The 23,118-nt window shown below is 37.5% G+C and overlaps 1 protein-coding gene across 6 annotated transcripts in view; it reads left to right on the top strand.

The window, feature by feature from the left end:
* TENM2 (teneurin transmembrane protein 2) overlaps positions 1 to 23,118 on the top strand; it is a 1,294,091-nt gene that overhangs the window by 587,507 nt on the left and 683,466 nt on the right. For 2 of the 6 annotated variants that reach the window (XM_030927461.1, XM_030927460.1), the window contains exon 1: positions 7,248 to 7,621. The exons of the other annotated variants lie outside the window; for them this stretch is intronic. In XM_030927461.1, coding sequence (XP_030783321.1) covers positions 7,576 to 7,621 — 46 coding nt within the window. In that variant the 5' untranslated portion in view covers positions 7,248 to 7,575. Of the gene's footprint in view, positions 1 to 7,247; positions 7,622 to 23,118 lie in introns of those variants that run through there. 6 annotated transcript variants of the gene reach the window in all.

Below are 23,118 nucleotides of genomic sequence, written 5' to 3'. Positions count from 1 at the left end.
CATCAGAAATTGCACTGTTTTATACTGGATTTTACAAATAGCAACCAGATTATTGTAAAACAGAACTATCTGATAAGTAAGGTTGTGAATTGCTTTTGTGATTGTCATGGGTAAGAGTATTGAAGAAACTCGCAAACAGTGCAGCACACTGGTTCCTGTAAAAATAAAACCTGTGGCAGTGAATGCGTTTTTCTGATGAATACGTTCAAGGCTGTGATCATTGTGCAACTTCTGGTTGGATGCTTTCAAATGTTCCATATTGAAAAACATCAGTAACAAGAACCAAATAGTCCACCAAAGCCTGTATTCAACTCAATGGAGAGGAACGTAAATTCTTACTTAGAGTTTCATTGAGGCCAACTCTATTCGGTCCACCATGGGAAGCAGAGATTTGAGGTTCTCTCTTGATTTGCTTTCCATTTTTACTTTATGATAAGGTGGCTCCACTACTTTGGTTTTCACTTAAGGGGTTGTTCCAATTACTATGCAAAACAGAAATGGAAAACAGACAAGACAGACTTCTGTTCAGCAGACAAAAACCAAAATGCCAGAACATGGTAATTAATGTGAGCAATTTTATAAGCAAAATAATTTGTTTTAATTGGCTAAATAAGATCTGATATAATTATCATAGCCAATAAACTAATTTCAGAAAACTATTTATATCACAAACCTTTAATCACATTATATACTCATTGCAATTTTGGAAATGGATATAAAAATGGACCCGAATTATCTCATCTTTACACATAAGAAAGATGCATTAAGGCCTTTTTTGAAACTTCAAAGGTTATGTTCCTTTCTTATTTTGGAGAACTTTTTTTTCTTTTTGGAAAAAAAAATATATAGGCAATTTCAGGAGCATGAATCTCTAGTGAATCCAGAAAGAAGCATTATGAGGGTGAAAAATCTTTCCTAGGAAAACTCCTTTTGTCCAAGGTAAAAGGAGTATTAAGATGAGGTTTCTTCCACAATGTTCTTTCCTATCATACTCACCCTAAGGGAAGACAAACCTCCTAGAAGAGAGAGATGTATAATTGGGCCTGAAATGACCTCATAGAAGAGACCCTATAGAATTGAGAACTCTCTCTGTGAGGATTAGCTGCCCATGGGTCAACACAAGCTGATTCCCAACTCATATATAAATGATTAGGAGAAAACGATATTCTTCCAGAGGGCAGTTGTTAATTCTTCCTACTACAAGAATCTCAATTTGTTGGGATGAGCTAATTTTGACACCAACTTGAACACTGGTTGATGCACAGCATGTGCATACACAAAAAAATACATACCAAAGTAAATAAATACATGGCCTTTCATACAACCTCAGGGGTAAAAACGCTACACAAAAAATTATGCACTTTTGCACTATACTAGCTGTATTTTAACAACAGTTTTTAAAAGGCCAGGGACTGTATTATAAGCTCTTTCACATAATTTCTGAATGACAGAATTGCATGCCCATCAGAATTGCACACCCACCAAATCAACATATCTTTTTTAATAAGTGTATTCTAGGTACAAGGTAGTACTCAAAGGAATAGCAATATATATTATACAAAAAAAAAAAAAAAAGATACTTCGCTCATGTAACCTTCAGTATACTTAAAATCTATGTGATGAAGTAAGATAAAGATCGACTAAAAAAGACCTAGTAATATTAGAAGAATAACAGTTCACCAATAGTATGAGATATCCAAAGGCAGGACAAGATTAATTGGAAAATTTTATGTATTAAAATGTTCTCGGCAATGGGTGCTTAGAAATGGGAGAAAAGAGCATTTACTGTGAGCTAATATAATGTAGAAAAAAATATTTTTGGATGGAGAAATATCTTATTTTGAACAAAGGATAGCAAACATTTAACAAATCATTCCATGCAAAAGGAGATAGCAGGGTACAAAAATACGTTTGGAGGTATATAGACCAAATTTTAAAACATTGCTAGGAATAGATGAATGTAGGCAGAATTGAATGGCTCATTCATTTATCAGACCCATATATACTGAACATTCAACATATGTTAGGCACTGGTCTAGCTACTAGGAATATAGCAGTGAACAATAACAACAATAAAAATACGCTGACTTCATGAAGTTTATGCAAATATTTCAAGACAGTAAGTGTGTGACACCATTAATTATCCTAATATGGGGAGCACAGGCAGTTCCTTATCTTAGTTCTATTGCTTTTCATTTGTGCACAGACAGGCAGAGACCATGGTGTGTGTGTGTATGTATTTATATAAATATATATTTCAAATAAAAGCATTTATTCAACGTGTTGAAACTTCAACAATATTGTTCGTTCATCACCATGTACACAGAAAAACATCGTATAGGTTGATGGAATTTTTTATGTTATTCCAGATTGTTTTATATATAGACTTAGCCAGAGAGAAAATAAAAGAGAACATAATTAATGCATTTACTTAAAAAGAAAGAATTAAAGGTGATTAAACGCGGTGGGTATTTATGTGGTTATTTCTGTCTTTCTGTGTAACCTTAAAAGGAGGACTTTCAGCTTGTAACTTTTCCTTTTCCATGCATGGAATGGGTGGCCTGAGGGGCCCATCTTCAAGCAGAATGTAAATGCCAAGTATGAGGAACCAAATCAATGAGTATCACCTTCCTAAAGCTTTTTTTTTTTTTGCAGAGAACTGCATTTGTTTCTATTTGTCCAGTCATAGCTACATCATTCATATGTAATGTTTGTCTTTTATATTATTTTGTATAATTTTGATGATTTTTGTAGAAAACATGATGAAAACATTTCCTCAAAAAAACAGTGTCACTGAATTTAAATGTGGTTAAAAACTTAATCCCCATGAGCGTAGATGATCAAATACTCAACAAATATTTACCGAGTAAGCAAGCTACTTTGTTTACAGATTTGTGGGAGGTACTAAAGATGCAGAGTGTTTAAAATGTGAATATTGTTCTTGTTTAATTTAAATATATATGGAAGAATGGGGCACAAACGTGAAAAGTCAAGTCATAATGAACCAATATGGCATAAGCTAAGTCTGAATGCCTGACATGGATAAAAATAACTAGAAGGTAGAAAGACAAAGGTTAATATCCTGGCTTTGCCATTTGCTCCTTGTGTGACATCAGGTAAGTTAATTTTGCTAAATCTCGGTTTTGTTGTCTGTAAAATGGTTCTAGTAACAGCCATTTGGTGAATTGTTGCAAGGTTAGAAATTAGAGGCAATGATAAGTCCCTGTCATTTAAAAAGCATTCCCATTACTACGAACTATTTCATTATTGTGTAGGTGTTAGCTATACTAGCTATTATGCTAATCACTTTACATATATTAGCTATTAAGTTTTCACAATATTTTACAGATGGGGAGAGCAGGGTTTAGAGAGTAAAAGAATTTGACCCAGGTTTTCCACAATTAGGAAACAAATTTCAGGGTGGGGATTTGTACCCAGGACTAACCCCAAAGCCCAGCTCCTAATTATGATACATCCCAGAGCACTGTGACAGCTAGGGGAATTAACAGTTTCATCAATGTAAACCAAGAAGGTCAAGGATATCCTTGTGGAGGACATGTAACCTGTCCTGGTCTCTAGTAAAAGATTGGAGTTAAATATGTTAATATGAAAGAGAAGAGGATGTTCTAAAGAGAACGAATAATGTACTTGAGGCTCTGAAAGGGATGCATATGCACCAGGCTGGGCATACAGTAAACTCTTGTGCAGTAGGATAGAACCACTGCTTACATGGATAGGTTGGTGTCAAACCACAGAGGCGATTGAAGTTGAGGCAAACAAATCTGCACTTGATTCTCTAAGGAATTGTGAACCTTAGATGATTTGCAAGCCGATACATAAGATAATGAAATAAAACAGACTTTCAATTGACCAATCAATAACTATTGGGAATGGATGTCATTCAGAGTGGCATTTTAAGAAGGTTATTCTGGCTTGAGAAGGATGAATTGGAAAAGAAAAAAAAAAAAAAACTCTTAAAACGGCTGTTTTCAATAGCTGTGTCACGACAGTTGGGAGAAGTGTCACAACGAACGAGGCACTAATAGAAAAGTATTAGTTTGCCAAACATTAGCTGGTTTATACATTAGGGCAGAGTCAAGGTCGTACGTAGAATAATGTCGTTCTCCTTTCCCTCAGATTCCAAGTGCGTTCTTGAGAAGGGGAAAGGCGGTATTACGATCTCTGGTGCAGTCCTTGCCAGAACCCTAGGAATGCCCCCTGGAATGGGTGCTGCATTTCACCACCCTTCGTGTGTTTCAGCACAGATAAAACAGCCTAAAGAAGTGCTGCATTAAAGGATTGTTGCAACAGTCCAGGCAAAAGTACACAAATGAAGAAATGTCAGAGGTCTGAAAACAGTAACTTTAAGAGATATGGGGTTGGTATTTAAGTTGTTGGTAATTGAATGATGGGGTGGGGGAAGAACTGAGCCCTGAATGGCTCGAAGGATTTTACATTTTTACACTGGTGAGGAGATTTGGAGAAAGGGCTTGCTTCGAGGGTGAGTTCATGGGTTGGGTGGTAGAACTCGTTGAGTTTTACGCATATTATCCAAGTGGAAAAACCCAGAGGGGAGTTTGAAGAACTGGAGCTTGTAAAGAAGGTCAGAGTGGAAAGAAGTCTTTATGAGTCATCCATTCTGAGGTGATGAAATATTGTCCATGTTATCCATTTTAAAAAATTTTTAAAAGCTGTTGAGTGGGTTTCCTAACAATAGAAGTTCACATTTATGGAAGTGCTTGTTATGTGCTGGGAGCAGGACTCACCGCGGCACAGGCATCATTTATTCTTAATGACAACCCGTGAGGCAGGTAGCCTTACACCCATCTTAAGAAGAGGACACAGCCCCACAGTGAGACAGAATAACTCGATCAAGGTCACACAGCAGTAGGTAGTGGAGCTGGGATTCAATCTTAGGCAGGGTAACCTGGTTCCAAAAACTGAGCACTTAACTGCCATATCATATGCTGTCATATAAGCATATGAATGTAAAGCTCTCCTGCAGAGAAATAAGTCACATAAAAGTCACATTCCAGTAAGAAATATTAATATGACTTGGTCACCCCAGTATAATCAGCTGGCCCCCTACCCCACTCAAAGATATCTTAAATCATATACATCCACTCCACTACAAATGATAACCACTCAGGGAACCCACCTCCTCACTAAGGAAGCGGTAAAAATAAACAACAGCGCTGATAGCCATTTGTAGCTTTAAAAAAACTCTCTTTGTCTGCTTTGATTTCTTTTTATCTTTCATTGACGATGTTTTGCCAATCCTGTTCAATAAACCTGGGGCCCCTTCCCCTGTTTTTATTGTGCTGAAATAGTTGCATGCTGAAATAGTTGCATCCTTGTAACTGGGTCTTTATTTTTATTGGCAGAAAATTCTCAGTCCACTTATTCCCTTGTATAAAGTAAATTTTAACTATAGAACCTGTATCAATAATGTCATTTAAAGGAGGCTGCTTCCAATACACTCTGCAAAATGTCTGCAGAGAATTCCGGATTTCCCAGTCATCACTTCCCTCCCTGCTAGCCGGGCCTTGCAGCTCTCTTTTCCCTTCTACATCTGAGCACTCTCTGTTCTCTGGCCAGCTGCCTTCTGTTCAGCCCCTGTGTGTTCTCCATTCTCTGCTCTGCCTTAATGATAAGTAGAGTTTCATCCTGAGCACATTGGGGTGGAGGTGGGGATTACTTCTTTATTTGGGTCCAAGGGGAAAACATACCCTCCTGTTGGCAAACCATGAAGAGTATAACACTTTGAGTTTAACAAGATTAAGCAATCCCTCTTTGGGCACAGCAATGTGGCCAGTGTGGGGGAAGAGAGTGTTATTCTTCTTGGACCATTTCTCATTCTATATCTGGTGGCTTACATAGGAATTCCAAATTACAAGATTCCTAGGGTCCAGGGATATGTTGTTGGGACATAAGATAGTTGAAATGGTTGTGTATTGGGGTTTTTCTAGTTTTTATGTTTCTGAAATGATAATTGTTATAAGTAGGGCACATAGAATTTACTTTCAGATATTGGAATTGCTTAATTTCGAAGAGATGACCAGTCGAAAGCTTGGGCATCTCTTCCTGTTCACTTACTACTGTTTTAGCTCTGCTTACCATGAAAGGTAAGCAGTCATTTTCACCAATAACTTATACCAAATACTTGACCTTGGAACCAGCAATTTACATTCTTATAAAAGAGGTCACTTAGGGAATTTAACTGTGTAATCCTAGCCCCCATGTGGCGGGAGATGAGTAGAAATGGAACAAAGCTGGTGACACACCATTTGAAACAATTTGAATTGGGAAATCATTTCTTTTCGACTTTGTGTTAAAAATGGAACCTACTTTAAAATGGTACAGGAAGGGAGAAGGATGCAGTAAAAGTCTGTAGCAGTAGTGACTCAAAAACTCTGTTCCAGGACTCAAGAAAGCAATCCTGTTGTCACATTTGGAGGGAAACCAGAAATAATTTAGATTTTTCACTTTCCTAATAGCTTCTTTTCCAATACCTTTCCTTCAGACACCATGCCCTCCCTTTTATTTTGCCTTGATTAATGAAAACTAATGAAGAGAAATACAGTTTCAACTTGAACTAGGAAACACAGGTTTTGTAGTGCTAATATTTTGGTGTGGGCTCTTTTTTTTTCTTTAAGACAATTATCAAGACGAAGCATTTGTTTCTTCTTTTGTTTACCCATGGCAGTTTGTCAGCAGTTATGATAAGTAGAGTTCCATCTGCCAGTAAAACTACATTGCAAATTGCCCTAGAAATTAGCAGCTTTCATTTTTGTCTACATAAATAAATATGCGAAATAAATTGCACATAAATGCATCCTAAAAAATCACAGGTACACCACACAGTTAAATGCCAATCAGACAAAACCAGAGACACACTGCGATTATCTCAGTTTTCAAACCTGGGAGATACACGAATGTGTTTCTAAATGAGAGAGGCAGTGTATCATGCTCGCTGAGATAAAAACAGAAGCTGCCAGACACTGCACTGTGGCTTTATTCTGAGAATCCTTTGCCTGAAACCCGCTCTATCTTTTCTTGATGTTCTCTCTCTCTCTCTCTCTCTCTCTCTCTCTCTCTCTCTCTCTCTCTCTGTCCCCCCCTCTCTCCCTCTGCTTCTCTCCCTCTCTCCTCGCTGTCTTTCCCTCGCTCATTGTTCTCTCTCTCCTCCTGCCTTTGATGCACATACGTTGTCACAATTCATTGACTCTCTTCTCTTCTCTGTTCTTACACTCAAGCCTAGCGGTGCTTTCGCCAGGCAGCAGCAGCCTCTCCTGCGAGTTTTAGGCATGTATGCAGCTCAGTTTGATCGAGCGTTCCTTTTCTGCCTTTTCACTCTTACAAAAGATTAAAAGGTGGCGTCACATTGCTCCCCTGTTCCTTCCCGCAGGAGGGACTTAAAAGGGACAACAAAAACTAATCACTTTCAATAAGCATTTTCTTGCTGGAAAAAAAAAAAGAAAGAAAGAAAGAAAAAAAAAGAAAGAAAAAAAAAGGCGGGGGGTGGACTTAGCAGTGTAATTTGAGACCGGTGGTAAGGATTGGAGCGAGCTAGAGATGCTGCACGCTGCTAACAAGGGAAGGAAGCCTTCAGCTGAGGCAGGTAAGCGCCGATCGGAGGGTTTGACCGAGTGGCTTAGTTAAATCTCTGTTTTCACCGTTTTGTAATTGAGAAAGGCATCCGCAGCAGAAGCCGATTTTTCAGTCGGCTTCCTTTTGTTTAACATAGAAAGTACCTGTATTAATTTTGATGAATTAGAGCATGCAGCAAATTCAGTTGAAAATAGATTTGTATAGTAAATGCATTTATACTGAATGATTTCTCCTCTGTTTTATTTAAGGAGAGAGATGAGAAAGATGATTTTGATCAGAATAGCACTTTGCATTACGTTAAATTCTAAACAGCTAACGGAGAGAAAAATAATCCAATTGATACTGCTTTTGAACTCCGGGACTTAAACCCTAGGAGACAGCTGGCATTTGAAATTTTTCTTCTAACTGAACTTCTGATGTGTTATAATAATTTTTCACTGGAGGTTTAAGCAAGGGTAGAGTTTATTTAAGTCGAGCTGCTGGGGTTTGTTTGGCTTGGATCTTGTGGGTGAAGCGCTTCTTATATCTCCTTAACCTGTGTCAGGTTGATGTTTCACAAATGGAGATTAAGTGTTGTCCCAAATGAAATATGAAGTTAAAACATCAGGTTAGGGCATGTTGTAGGAAGGGATCCGGTAAATAATTAGGATAACTGAATTATGACAGTTTGAAATGGGAGTTAACTCTGGAGGTGCTGTTTGATTAAACCTTTCTGGATTCTAAGCGGTTCAATAATGGAGGGGCTGATTACCAGCCTCGAGTCGGAACTTTGCATCGGGATCCTAAATGTGGAATACATATGGATTTTCACTGTAGGTAGCTTTTAGGAATATGTCCCTTTTGTGTGCTATGAATGAGAGTTGTGGATTATATTTGATGGCATTTCTCCTTTAAAGAGCTTTGGGGTGAAGCTTAAAAGGCTCATATCTATTTTAACATTGAACAAACACAAAATGTAATAGACGTTGATCTCCCAGAACTTGACTTTTGTTGCTACTACTGTTGTTTTAAAGTTTTGATTATGTGTTTTTAACCTCAGTCTTTGTTGATTCTGTGTTCATTGCTTCTGCTGCTAAAATTTATTGCTGACATGAATAAACTGAGATTTGAGAAAGAAAAAAAAAAACCAAACCCACCTCTAATTAGCCAAGTTTCTAATTAAGGATAATAGAAATCCAGATGATATCTAAGATTTTACCTAAGAGATAGCATAGAATGTTTCAATTCATTTTAAATGTTTTTATGAGAAAATCTGAATATTAAAAGTACAAAATTCAGTTAAAAGAATGCTCCTCTGGAATGATATATACAAGGGTGACTTCAATGCCTGTACTAGGTTTGGTCCTAGAAAGAACTGCTATACTATGGCATTGTTGATTTCAGCGGCCACAGAAGGGAGGATATTTTATGTATTTGTCTGGAGATCAGATTTTTTCTTCCCAAGTTTCCGAACCGGACTTGCTCCTCAATATCATACCCTGGCGTATCTCGTGTTTGCCAGACCATCTAATGGCATCTTGTGGGTGCAGCCTATGAATTCAATTTTGTGAGGACATCAGAAACTGCTGAGCAGTGGGGAGTGGAGACCAAATGGACTATGGGTCTGATCATACTTCATCATCCAGAGATAATCTCCGGTGGAAGTTCCCTGGGAAGCCCCTGATACAGGTGTGGGGAAACTTAATTTTTCCTCATGGTTAAAAGAATAGGGAAAGATTTAGACAAGAGAAAAAGACACTGCTGTCGAATGTTTGATGTAATCGTGCTGGTGGTAGCATAGTGAGTTTTTAAAATCACATCACATGTAATTTTTTTTCAACTTAAGAAACTTTGCAGAATCTTGAAATAGCTTTTCTCAAATTCAATCTCATTTCTTTGTCTACGTCGTTTTTTCTTGCGTGAAATTTTTCTCTGACTCTGGCTATACCTAACTATTGAAGACTGTTATTCTGCTGCTGATAATGATGATGATTTCTCAAATAAGTGGCAAGTGTTGAAAAGATGGGCCAAGAGAAATATGTTGTCTGTATCATATATGCTTTGCTTTTATTTATGAAAATGACTTCTTCCAGGTGAGGTGATGATAAATTTTAAGTTGCGGCTTGGCTATTTGCATCACCAAACCACTATCCTTTTCTTAGAGAACAAAATAGAACTAAAGTAAGCAGAAAGAATTTCATTGTAAACTGGATTGTAGTTCAGCGGGCACTTTTTAGGCAGATGGTAATCAAAGCTATCCTTAAACTATTTGATTCATATAAATAGCATTTTTCTGAATTTTCCAGTAGATGTTGCTGGAGAGCAAAGAAAAGAGCTTTTTTTTTTTTTTTTTTTTTTACAGGAAAAAAAGAAATGCAGTAGACTTATAAAAGCCAAGGAAAAAGATCCTTCTCCCCAAACTCTGCTGATAGCATTTTGCATAATTTGCTAATTAATGAATTATATTGAATCATTACCGTTTATGATGTTCTATAGAAAGCTATTAAAACTTGAGTTCGATTTTAAAATTATGAGATTGTTCTCTTTAGTCCCTATATATAATGTCTGTTTGCTGTTTTCCGTTTTTAAAAAATCAACTTAACTGCACATTACTATTCAGAACATTTCATCCCTGAATGCTAAAACCCTTTAACATGCAAATATGATGTCAGAGGAAGAACTGAAATAGAATACCGTGAGAAGAGTAATGATCAAACGCATTATAAAAATATGCACCAGTTGCCAACATGTAATGAAATATTAAGAAATTAAAAGCATGCAACCTCTAAAGTAATAGAATTTCATTGCTCTGAGACTGTTTTCCCACTGAATATTAAGTGCTTAAGTGCTTAAGATCTACCCGTAAAAAACAATCGAAAACCTACATGATTTGTCACTGAAGTTCTTTCATTATATGATTTTGAAAAATTAGCCCAATAGGATTTTCCTCAGAATAGGAAATGTAATTAACATTGGATATTAAGTGCCAGATTTCCAAAGCAAAAGCTATAAGGCTTGATGGGGAAAATAGGAACGCAGAGAGCCAACATAAGCACTAGAAACTGAGGGGACCCACGCTGGAACTACTCTGCTTGTAATCACTGTGATAAAATGACAAAGACGTCCCAGAGGAGCCCAGGAATCTCATACCCAGACACGAACTGATGCAATTTCAGGACCAATGACCTCTATCTATGGGAGTATTTATTTTTGGAAACAATAAATTAACTGATTTCAATAGTAAAAGGGAAGTGTATATATTTTTTCCAATGAGAGGGGGATGTTGGGTATTACAAAAGCACTTGCAGACAGGACAAGGGTGTAACCTATGTTGGAGAGCATTCGGTTTCGTTACCTTAATCAGACCTAGTTCTTTGCTGGTGGATTCTTCTTTGGCATTGAATCACTTCTTTGTCAGTTTTCATTCCTGAGTTTTAAAATGCTCCGTAGGATGTTTTGATTTAACACCCATTTATTTCTATTTTCTGGGAGGAAAAACCTTGTATTTAGGAGGCGTAAGCGTCCGCTACTTCTATTTTGTAATTCGCGCTGTAAGTCCACTGGGCTAAGGATGTTCCCCGTTTTGTATTTTTATTTGATTCAAATACATTTTTTTTTTTTTTGGACTTGACCCATAGTGGGGTTTTTTTGTTTGTTTTTGTTTTTTATTCTGTCTTTAAATAAGGAAAGCTTCACAACTTGGTGGGAGATTTTACTTTCTAGTAAAGTTTGTTACTGTTTGCCTCTTGTTCTCTTCTTTTTAACAGTAGCTATCAAGCACTGACTATATTCAAAATACCATGAGTTAAGTGTGCCAAATTGCACCCTTAACAACAACAAGAGGTGTTTCTCCACTCACTGAGAATCTAATGAAGATGTAAAATATGAGCCAAACAGCCTACTGAACTAAAAGTGCCAGGTCTTAACTCCCTCCCTTAGGACAGCAGGGAAGAAAAGGTCGCTGCAGGTTGAGAGGACCCTGAGGAGCCTGTCTTTGAATTAGGAGAGGAATGTGAAAACACAAAATAAACCCCATCAGCAAAATCAGAGTGGGCACAGGGGGCGCATGCCAAAAGGGAGTAACTGATGCTAGTATGATGGAGAGTCTTGAACGGCAAGCCAAGGTATTTGACAGCCACTGGAAAGGGGTGATCTGGCAGCTTTAGGGGAGTTGAGGATCTGGATGTGAATGGGGAAGTACTGGAATATAGGGTCCCACCATATAACACACCCTTCCCAGGATATTCTGAAACATCTGTCTATAGAACATCTATTCTTCGGTTGAATTGCAACCTTACGGAGGTATTGCTACCAGTAGCCTGTATCTTTCCCTTGTAGCAATGTTGTTGAGAATTCCTAGTCCAGAGACTGGAAACCCATGAATAATCTGTTGCACTAGCCTAGACTTCAGCAGTAAGGTTGAGAAACGCTGGGGAAGGGTGAATGGCTACGAGAAACACCTTCTTATTATAATTATTGCAATTTCTTGTTTGTACTGCAGATGTCATGGCCTCATTAGACAGGGATTTTGTGTATATCCATTTGTTTTCATGTTTTCATAAGAAAAACCTTCACCATTCATTGGAGATCAGACCCGTGGTTTAGCAGGTGTGACGTTCTCTCCATGCTATTTCGGTACAATCAATTACTGTTATGTTCATCTCTGGTTTCTTGACATTGATTAGGATGGATTTTTATGATCTTTGAATGTTTTCATCTCTCTAAAAACATATATACTTTATTTATTAGAATTAATTTCCTCTCTGAATTGCCTGTGTTGTCAGTTACTTTCTATAAACCTTGACTAACTTACCTTGAACTCTTTGATATCTAGTGTATTTGACTGACAAGCTCAGCTGCGGAGACTACCCTAACTATATAATGAAAGTTTATATGTGAACAGATAAGCTGTTTTATTTTCAACAGAGTTCACAATGAGAAGGAGCAAAAATAAGTATTAGTACAATTAAGTAAGTAGAGTGTCATGCTTTTCCTCAGTAACACAGATTTTACCAGCCTATTCAGGTGGACACGGTCACCAACATCACCTCAAAACCAAACTATAGATGAATGACTTTCCTTGTCCTCCAACCACTTTAATTTAATTTGTTCCATTTACTTTTCCAAGCTTTTCATCTTCCCACAATTTTAATACTATCAGAGATGGGGGGCTGCCCATGACATTCACACTTGACATTATCAAACACAAAAGGCATCACTCATACACTTGACTGCATTACAATGCAAGGAAAAAAATAGATTCCAAAGGCTTAGAAATTATTGTCTTGTACCTTGAATGTAGGTGGATTTTCTTTTCTGTTTCCTCCAGCCTGCCTCATTTGACTGTTTTGCTACTGTGTGTTTGCAAAGGGTTCTAAAAACCCGGCAAAAATCAACACTCACAAATCCACAACATACACATTTTTATATTCACTGGACATATGTGTCTTATAATAGAAATTTACAATTATATCTTTATTATCTGTTATTTGTTAGGCACCAACCACATTTTGATGCAGTTCCAAAGTTGCACCTTGCACCAGAGCTACCTTCTCGTCATTGACTTCGGTTCTTCTGACAGTCCGACAGTTGTAGCCAGTTGTAGCCTTGTCCTGACTCGCAGATCTGTGGTCACTGCAGTTCCTTTATTATTGCTGGGCAAGCCAGAGATTTACCGAAATCCACAGTAGCTCTAATCTTTGTGTGTGTGAGTGGGGGGAATTCTTAAAGTTAGTATAAATTTATCTGTATCTCCCTTTGCTTACTATTCCAAGCCTGCTAGTCGAAGACAGTTTACCTCTCTGCCCCCATACGTAAGACAACACTTGTGACCTGAATAAATAGCATTAGGTTGTGGTGAATTGCTTCAGTCATATTACATCATGCATCGAGATCGCGTGTGCTGTAAAGCTCTGTAAAACAGCCAGCTACATGATATCCTGCAGGTTTAATATACTTCTGCAGCCTTGTACTTGGGAAGGATTTCTGTAATTGGAGACAATCTGGTAAGGAGAACTTTTTAAGCCATCGGAGGCCAAAATACAAGTTTTTGAGAAATGTGCCTTTATAGGCTTGAAACTGAATGGATTACAAATTTCTCTTAACTGGACAGAATCATAATTGCCTATAGAGTACGGTTCTGATTATCCAGGGTTTGAATTTCCAGCATGGGGATTATCCACATTTCTTCCTTGACTCCCCTGTCTTTTTCCTAACTACCTGATGTGAATCATTTCTCTAATCATTGGCACCTCTGCTAATGCTATGCAAGGGCACATTTGAGCAGCAAAATCCGAACTAGCGAATTATCATTCAGAAGAGGGAATTATGTAGAAAAATCTGGTTTTTGTAACTATTCACTAAAGTTGACTGGATAAATTTAAATTTGGGGGGACATCTTTCTATTTACAAATGATGGTTTACTGTAGCTGCATATATGTCAACATCTTACCACCTGTTTAAGGAGCAGAAAGGTAAATTAATGATGCCAAATAGTGCTTTCATTGTATTGGCTACAACATTCCTCTCCCCTCTCACCAGACCAGCCACCATTCTTAATTAGCTAGTTGGGAATCAGACTTAGCTGAAATTTTACTACAAGACCACACAGAACAAGCAAGTGTACCTTCTGCAGTGGATCAGGATTCTGATTAGCATGTTCCTCTAGGATTAAGTATAAAAGTAAGCTATTCCTACCCAAACCCCAGTTAGTTACTCTCCACCATTCTCATTTTAGTCATTAACTGGATGTCAGTCAGTCCTTGATAAGTTATTTGTTTTTAGGATTTGACCCACCCACTGAAAGCCTGGTAGATACCACAAGGAGGCTGAAATAGTGAAAGACCAGAAACGCTGTTACTGCAGAATAGGACAGGAGTCACCAGACCACCTTCCAAGTCCGCAGAACAGGGAGCAGAATTCTATCTACTGAATATTACTACAGAATCAAAACTTGAGGCTGGGCATGGTGGCTCATGCCTATAATCCCAGCACTTCGGGAGGCCGAGGTGGGCGGACTGCTTGAGGCCAGGAATTGAGACCAGCCTGGCCAACATGGTGAAACCTCATCTCTACGAAAAATACAAAAATTAGCCAGGCATGGTGGCGCAAGCTTGTAATACCAGGTACTCAGGAGGCTGAGGCATGAGAATTGCTTGAACTCAGGAGGCGGACATTGTAGAGAGCGGAGATCGCACCAGCAAAACTCCAGCCTGGAAAACAGAGTAAAACCCTGTCTCAAAAAAACAAAAACAGGAACCAAAAAGGAAAACCTTGATTTCCTCTCATATTCATGTACATCAGTTGTGGCTTGGACACTTTCATAATCCTGTGGTTATATCTGGCACTTTTTACCCGTGTCTCATCAATTAATGCACTCTTCTGTCATCTCTATTTGACAAACATGTTTCTTAATAATCGGTAGCAGTTTGAGGTGCTTAATACAAATGCACAAGCTGTTTCTGTTTCTAAATATATAACATAATATAAGCAATAAAATATGTACTGTATAATATAATTGACACAATATGCTGAAAGGCAAAAAGTGGTATTGCCTCAGTGGTACTTTAAAAAATATCCTTTTATCACTGGGTTAAAACTGAGTCTGTTAGAAACATACTTGAAGTTGTTAAATGTTCAGGTGCAGTTGATGATGTAGTATAATGAACAATAGTTTTCAACCCATATTTTAAATGAGAATTTAAGCAGCAATATAGTACATAAACTGAAAATGTAAAACAACTATTAGAAAAATCATTGACAAATCTAGTCACATATTCTGTATGTAGATGATTCCTCTTAGTATTCATATGTGTTTACATTTATATACATACATGTATATACACACATATGTACTATAGAGAATATATGTATGTGCATATATCTTTATCTATTTCCAGAGAGAGAGAGATAGAGAATAAATGGGTATATTCCTAATAAGATACAGTGTGAGCACATTCCTGATAAAATACTGCATTTTTTCCAGCTGACATTATTAATTTCCCACAATCTGACACACAGTATGCTAGGTACCAAGGATGCCAAAATGAAAAAAAGACACAATTCTTAAGGAGTTTATGATCTTATCTGAAATTAGATGTTATTTTCATGTTGAATTTTCAGTTGTGGATATAGTTCGTAATCAAAAACATTGAGAAAGAGAAAAAATAATCAAGTATTACAAAGCCACTGGAGCCCACACTAGGTACCTCTACATTTTACATGTCTTGCCTCATCAGGAGAGTTGGAAAATAAATATAGGCAGGTATGATCTGGGGGAAGAAGATTCTCATATAATATAATCTTGTCCCAACTAAACATAAATCTGGCTTTATGGAAAAACCAGGCCAGGGTTTCTGAATTCTCTGTTACCACTTACTGTTGATCCAGGCCACAAACCAAAGATAGGGGTAGTTAGTCTGATATTCACTCTTCTCTGAGTTCTATACAGCATTCGACCAAGCAAAGAACGTGAGGGAAAGTGTTGTCAACCTGCTTAGTATTAAACATGCACAAATAATGTTTTGTTTGAAAAGGTATGTAATTGAGCATACTTTTTAAAATAGGCTTATGTGACAAAAAACATTTTATTCTTGATTTATATGGAATTTATGATGCATATGTTTTATGTGTTTATAATCACATATCCTATGTGATTTATATACACACACATATAGTCTCTAGAGGTCAGTAGAATATAAGAAATAGGCAAAAATTCATGTTGAGATGAGACCCAGAGATCCTGGAGACCATTTTTCAAATGGTGAAATGATGATAGTCGACTAATGACATTAGGAACTGAAATCATTAATCAGTGTTAACAAAAAAGTCATGTCATTCTTGTTCCTGAAATGAATCTAATCTATTTGTTTTAAGCAAATTTCAGATAAATGAACATTTACATGGCAAGAACCTTTACAGAAACCAAGCTGTAATTACTTTATTATGGTTTATTATAATAGGCTGTGATTCTCCAGAAGCTTTTTTGAGGATTTTTTAAAAATGTTACCAGAACAAAAAGGTAATTTGTTTTTAAACACTTGACTATTACATCCAAAACACTATTTTTATTTTAGCTGCCAATTCAGTCCCCCTGACTCTTAGAAATGAATCATTTCATGCTTTATACGTTGCAATTTTATTTGTTCTTATAAACTAAGTGTCCCTGATGTTGGAAAATGTATTAGAAAATTGTGATTTATTTTATATATTAAGCTAAAATTGTTGACAATCCAGCACTTGCTGCACAGTTGAGCATGTTTCCCAAGTTTTTCTCTGGAAGATTCATGCACAAAAAGTGTAGAAAATGACATAATGTAGCTATGAACTGTTTGATAGTGGAGTTGTCAATGCCTCTCACACACCATTTTATGCAAGAAAAAACAGCACAGCAGGAATTCAGATTTCATTCGAATTTGGGGATAAATGATTATCTTTTAAGTTGAGATTGCATGCCTTGGCTTAGAACTTAATATGCCTTGCACACATGAATATCACTCACACTTGGAACTAATCTATCAATAAGCTATTCCCATATTTGTTTACTTACACTTGCATAGATAGTATTCTTAGTTCAGTTTCCTCCAGGATAAATCCTAAACCAGGTATTGCAGCCTAAGTGCCTGAAGGTGAGTAGTCAGAAATAAAACAATAGGAGGTGATGGGGGCCTACGGAGCTGTGAAGAGGCATTATGAGTATATGTACACACACACACACACACACACACACACACACCCTAAACCTGCCTTAAAACAAAACAAAACAAAACCTACTAAACATTTTTAGAGAATAACATATGGAGAGTTTAGAAGAACTTTAGGTTTACACTACCACAAGGTTTCCAGTAGATTTTCCATACATATTAATGGAGCACTTACAATGCATAATCTAGCAATTATTAAAACAAGAAGATATGCTATGTTTCCTGTCCTCAAGGGGTTCACAGTGTTAACTGGATACTCCCCATACAGTATCTCCCCTGCCTCTGAGCCTCTGCTTCTGCTCTTCCAAACTTCTACATATTCCATTCCATCTCTCCAGGATTTCTTCCAGTCTTTCCTGCTTTCCTAACTGTGGCTTTGCAGATGCTCGTCTTTTTTGTCTACTTTAACACTCCAGTTTGCCCCTGGCTAAATACTATTCATCTTTAGGCTGAAGATTAAATGTCACCTCTTCCAAGAAGTTTTTTTCGACCACCTCGTCCTTAAGTTTAAATTAGGGGCTCCCACTCTGTGATGCTTTAACAATGCACTTACCTTATTGTAACAGTATCCTCCCTATATATAACTGCTGGTTTAATTGTTCATAGTCCACCTGTTACTGGTGGAGGGTCTTGACTACAAGTCATCCATGTTCTTGGCGTTTTAAACAAATGATTGGATAAAATGAACAAACAAACCAATGAACGAATGAAGCAATGAAAGCATAGATTTATTGAGACAAAAGTGCACTCCATAGAGTGGGAGCATGCTCGAGCAAGTGGCTCAAGAGCGCTGGTTACAGAATTTTCTGGGATCTAAATACTCTCTAGAGGTTTCCCATTGGTTACTTGATTACACCCTATGTAAATGAAGACTTGGCCAGCAACCAGTCTGATTGGTTGCAGGAGGTGACCAATCAGAGACTGAAGTGAAGTTACCACGTTACACTCTATGCAAATGAAGACTTGGCCCATGACCAGTCTGATTGGTTGGGGGAGGTGACCAATCAGAGGCATTTTCCATTTTTCATCTGTGAGGCATAGAAAGAGGAGTTGCAAAGGGAGTAGCCGGCTAATCCTTTCATATGGGCATGAGGAGGTGGGGTTTTCCTTTTCATTCAGTTCTAGGAAGTCAGCATCAACCGGCCTTAGGTTCCCTGCCTCCAGAGACAGAGTTTCGCTCTGTCACCCAGGCTGGAATGCAGTGGCCCCATCTCGACTCACTGCAAGCTCCGCCTCCCGGGTTCAAGCCATTCTCCTGCCTCAGCCTCCCAAGTAGCTGGGACTACAGGCGCCCACCACCTCGCCCGGCTAGTTGTATTTTTAGTAGAGACGGGGTTACACCTACGTTTTTAAACTCAGTGAGGGCAGAGCCATGTGTGTCTAGCTTATCTGCTGCTGTATCACTGATGCCTAGAAAAATATCTGGCAGCATAATGTTAATTTCGTCAATAACTCTTGAATGAATGTGCAAATATATAAATACTTACAATGTATGGATTAAAAGAAGATATCCACCTCCAAAGGACCACAAATAATTAACCTCTGTGTTTGTTCCCAAGTAATCTAGGGCAGGTTCAAAATGTCCTAGGGCATCATCCTTCTTCTGCCTCTATTTTCCACCTTGAAGTAGATCCGGATCCTTAATCCCCAGAATAGAATCATTTTAGTTAGAGGAAGGTGTACACTCTCTAGATGTTTTCTTCTTAGTCTCTGATCATGTAATTTATGATGAAAGGTAGACTTGTTTGGAGGGTAGTCTAAAAGGGGTGACTACCTCTCTCCACTCTAGTGATGATTACAAGATTTTGAACCTTGGCTATCATAACTGCTTAAATAGACCATGGACTCTAAGCTTTGTGATCATGAATACAGATTGTCTATTGAATATCAGGCACTTTGCTAGGAACTGGAGAGTCAGAAATGATGATGCAGAATAAATGTATGTTGATTTATTTTTAGTTAGGTCTATGGGACCATATCACTTTATGTGAGAATATTGTACTCCCAAATTTCTCTGCTTCTTTTCCAAACCTCTGGTGAAACTTTAAGAACTTATCAATCAAAATATTTTCCTAAAAATATTTTATTTCTATATTACACAAAGACATAAACAACCTTAGAGTCATGCTAGAAGTTATTTATATAACAATAGAATAAAAATGCTAATCAAATAATAAAATTTTTATTTTAATTATACAGTCAGCCCTTTGTATCTTTGAGTTCTACCTTTATGGATTCAACCAACCTCAGATGACAACACTTAAAATAAGAATAATAAAAAACAGGCCAGGCACAGTGACTCACCCTGTAATTTCAGCGTTTTGGGAAGCCAAGGCGGACAGATCACTTGAGTCTAGGAGTTTGAGACCAGCCTGGGCAACATGGCGAAACCGCATCTCTACAAAAAATAAAGAAATAAGCTGGCCATGATGACACACACCTGTAGTCCCAGCTACTCAGGAGGCTGAGGCCACAGGATTGCTTGAGCCCAGGAGGTCAAGGTTGCAGTGAGCACCACTACACTCCAGCGTGGGTGACAGAGCAAGACTGTCGCAAACAAAACAAAACAAAACAAAACAAACAAAACAAAACAAAAAAACACAAAGTAACAGTACGATAATAAAAATAATACAAATAAACAAAGTGATACAACTATTTACATAGTATTTACATTATGTTAGGTATTGCAAGTAATCTAGAGATGATTTAAAGTATATGGGAGGAAGTATGTAGGTTATATGCAAATACTGCACCAGTGTATTTGAGGGACTTGAGCATCTGTGGATTTTGGCATCTATGGGGGTCCTGGAAGCAAGCCCCACAGATACGGAGGGACTACTGTATAATAAACATGAAAGGCTGGTCAGTTAACTGTTCCCCTGACAGTATGCATGTTAAATGATTTCAGTGTGTAACTGTAATTTCTCTTTTAATTCGGGACATATCCTCCTTCTTATTAAAAATTGACTTTGGTTCCCTGAGGATGGTAGCAGACTGTTCATTTCTGTCTCACTCTCTCTTTCCTTCTCCAGGGTGTCCTGTTGAATCCACTCCTATGTCTTATGTGGAAACTCATAATACCCAGGATAATTTATTATATTTATTCTTGAATAAGAAAATATTTTAGGGAAAAAGGTAATTTAAAAAATGGAATGTACTTGCCATGAGCAAATATATTCTATTTGTAGAGAATTATAACCACCTTATAACAATCACAGTATCCCTCATTTCCAAAGCATTCTGGAATGAGTAATAATCAATATCAGAGTAAAGAAAGACTTTTTCTTCAATTTAGTTAGATGATTTTTATTCACAAAAATATCGAAGTTGTTACGAAATGGACCTCTGACTTTTAACTTGGGCTTATTTTTCAATTTGGAAAGTGCTTGTAAGTTTGTTAATGTTAAATTGGTAATTGTTGGGCTCTGAGGGGGTGCAGCATCTTCAGTCTGAGCTTATTACAGTGTAAAATATGGATTGCCTTTACCCTAATGGCCTCTGAATCCTATTACCATCCCATTAGAGAGTGTGGGGTTTTAGTAATTCTGTTGTTGTTTCCAGTGGGCAGTGAATATAATGGGGAAGGGCAGGGGTTAATGCAATTCATCTCTTTTAATACTTGTAACTCCAACTCCCTTATCACTCACTGTGGTTTCATTGGGTTTTTCCCCTTTCTTTCTATATCTTTAAGGCCCAATATATTTCTATATACCTCTCCCAGCCAGAAGAGTTTGGGGAGTATTTTGATGATTCTTGGGTTTAAATAGAATTTTCAATATTAGCTTTTCATAAACTGAAGATAAACAAATAAGGTAGTATGTCTACTTGTTGTGAAACAGCCTGTCGCTCAGAAAGGTTTTCAGTGACTGTCCTTGTGCCAAGAATAGTATTGAAATGGCTCTTCAATCAAGATCATTTATAAGGCCTTTTGGAAGGAGAAGCCTGATACCAGTGGGTCGGATCAATGCACCCTAGTGTTCTGGGTATAATGTTTCCATGTGTTCCTGGAGACAGCTGTGTCCTGGGTGCTGATGGTGCTAGAGAGAAGAATTGGAAAAGATTTCAAAGTGATAGAAATTAGATTGCTTTAAAGAGAAGTTTATGAGCAATAGTTAATTCCCTACATCTCTGACATGCTCAGTAGATGTACATGTTTGATTATGTATCTGTGGTTTTATTCATGAAATTTGTTTTTAGCTAATACAGCTTTTTTCGGAATAAATACGAACATCAGATTACTTCTCAGTATGTCAAAACAAATTAGTTTCCCACAGTGATGCAGTGAAAGGTGTAACTATTTTCCCTTTTTATATGTCAGAAAGCATTACTGGGACTGGGAAATTCCTCCTTTTCCCCCCTTAGCCCGTGAGCCTGGTGGTTTGCAAAGGTCTGCTTTAATTCACAAGCATGTTCACCTAGAGCTCCAGCACCTCCCTCTACTGCCATTAGTGGGAATCACATGCTGAGATCCAAAGAGGCAACCACACTCAGAAAAGACTGGGAATGGCAGGAGGTGATCAGACCATTTCAATCTGTTGGAAGTGAGTGATATTCCCAGGGCTTGTTGTTCACCTTCTCAGAGAATTAAGTTTCCAAATGTTTCATCACAAATGACATGAACATGCAACATAACTGCAATATGCAAATGTCCACTGGATAACATAGTAGAAAACTGGATTGGAGAGGAATTCTCATTGTCTCCATATTCAAAATATCTTGATTGTCCACCTGATTATGGCCAATAGACTAAGCCTGGTGACAGTGCTTAGGTCTATATATAACAGAAGTTTGTGTATCTGCATTGAATATTCGTGTATCACATTTCTCCTTAATTTGAGTTATCACTTATATTTCTACTCAGAATGTGAGAGCATTTCTTTCTCTCCATCAGTTGGGTGTGTTGTGTGACATTCATTTTAGAATGTAATTATGTAGTGACCAATACAATTAGTTTTCATCCAAATGAATTGATATGAATAAGCATTATTAAGGGATGTTATTTTATTTTGATACTTAGTTACTTAGTTACAGACTATTTTTTAAATCCATTTCTGTTCCCACAATCACTTGGGAAGCTAAAACAAAACAACAACAAAAGAAATAAAATCTACTGTAAGTATATACTGACATAATAATCTTTAAAAAACAGCACATATACACAAGACCATTAGCAGAAAATTACTGAACTCATGGAAATGACATGTAGATAGAACCTATGTGGAATTACTGTTTTGCAAAGGACAATATGAGGGATTCTGGTTACTCAACAAGTGGAATGTGGCTTTCTGTTTTTCATTTATGATTGGGCCCCATTTAATTCATCTTGTCTGTTTGTTCTTGGAACTTTCCTTCAGATTTCCAAGAAATATAAAAATCAGATGACATATCGGGCATGGTAGCTCACGCCTGTAATCCCAGCATTTTGAGAGGCTGAGGTGGGCAGATCCCTTGAGGTCAGGAGTTCGAGACCAGCCTGGCCAACATGGCGAACTCCTGTGTCTACTAAAAACACAAAAAATTAGCTGGGTCTATTGGCACACACCTATAATCCCAGCTACTTGAGATGCTGAGGCATGATAATCGCTTGTACCTGGGAGGTGGGGCTTGCAGTGAACTGAGATTGTGTCATTGCATGCCAGCCTGGGCGACACAGGGAGGCTGTCTCAAAAAAAAAAATTAGATGATACTAATGTTTCCATTAGAGAATGATATATTTACCATTGTCACAAAGCCACACAACCTGTCATGTGTTGTCTCTGTACAGTGTTCCCTTAACGTATGATATACAAATTATTTAACAATTGTTGAATATTATCAAACTAGTAAT

This window comes from Rhinopithecus roxellana, chromosome 3, assembly GCF_007565055.1.
Source record: "Rhinopithecus roxellana isolate Shanxi Qingling chromosome 3, ASM756505v1, whole genome shotgun sequence".
Classification (NCBI taxonomy): Eukaryota; Metazoa; Chordata; class Mammalia; order Primates; family Cercopithecidae; genus Rhinopithecus; species Rhinopithecus roxellana.
Note: the sequence above shows the minus strand (reverse complement) of the source record. Positions and strands in the feature narration are given on the sequence as shown.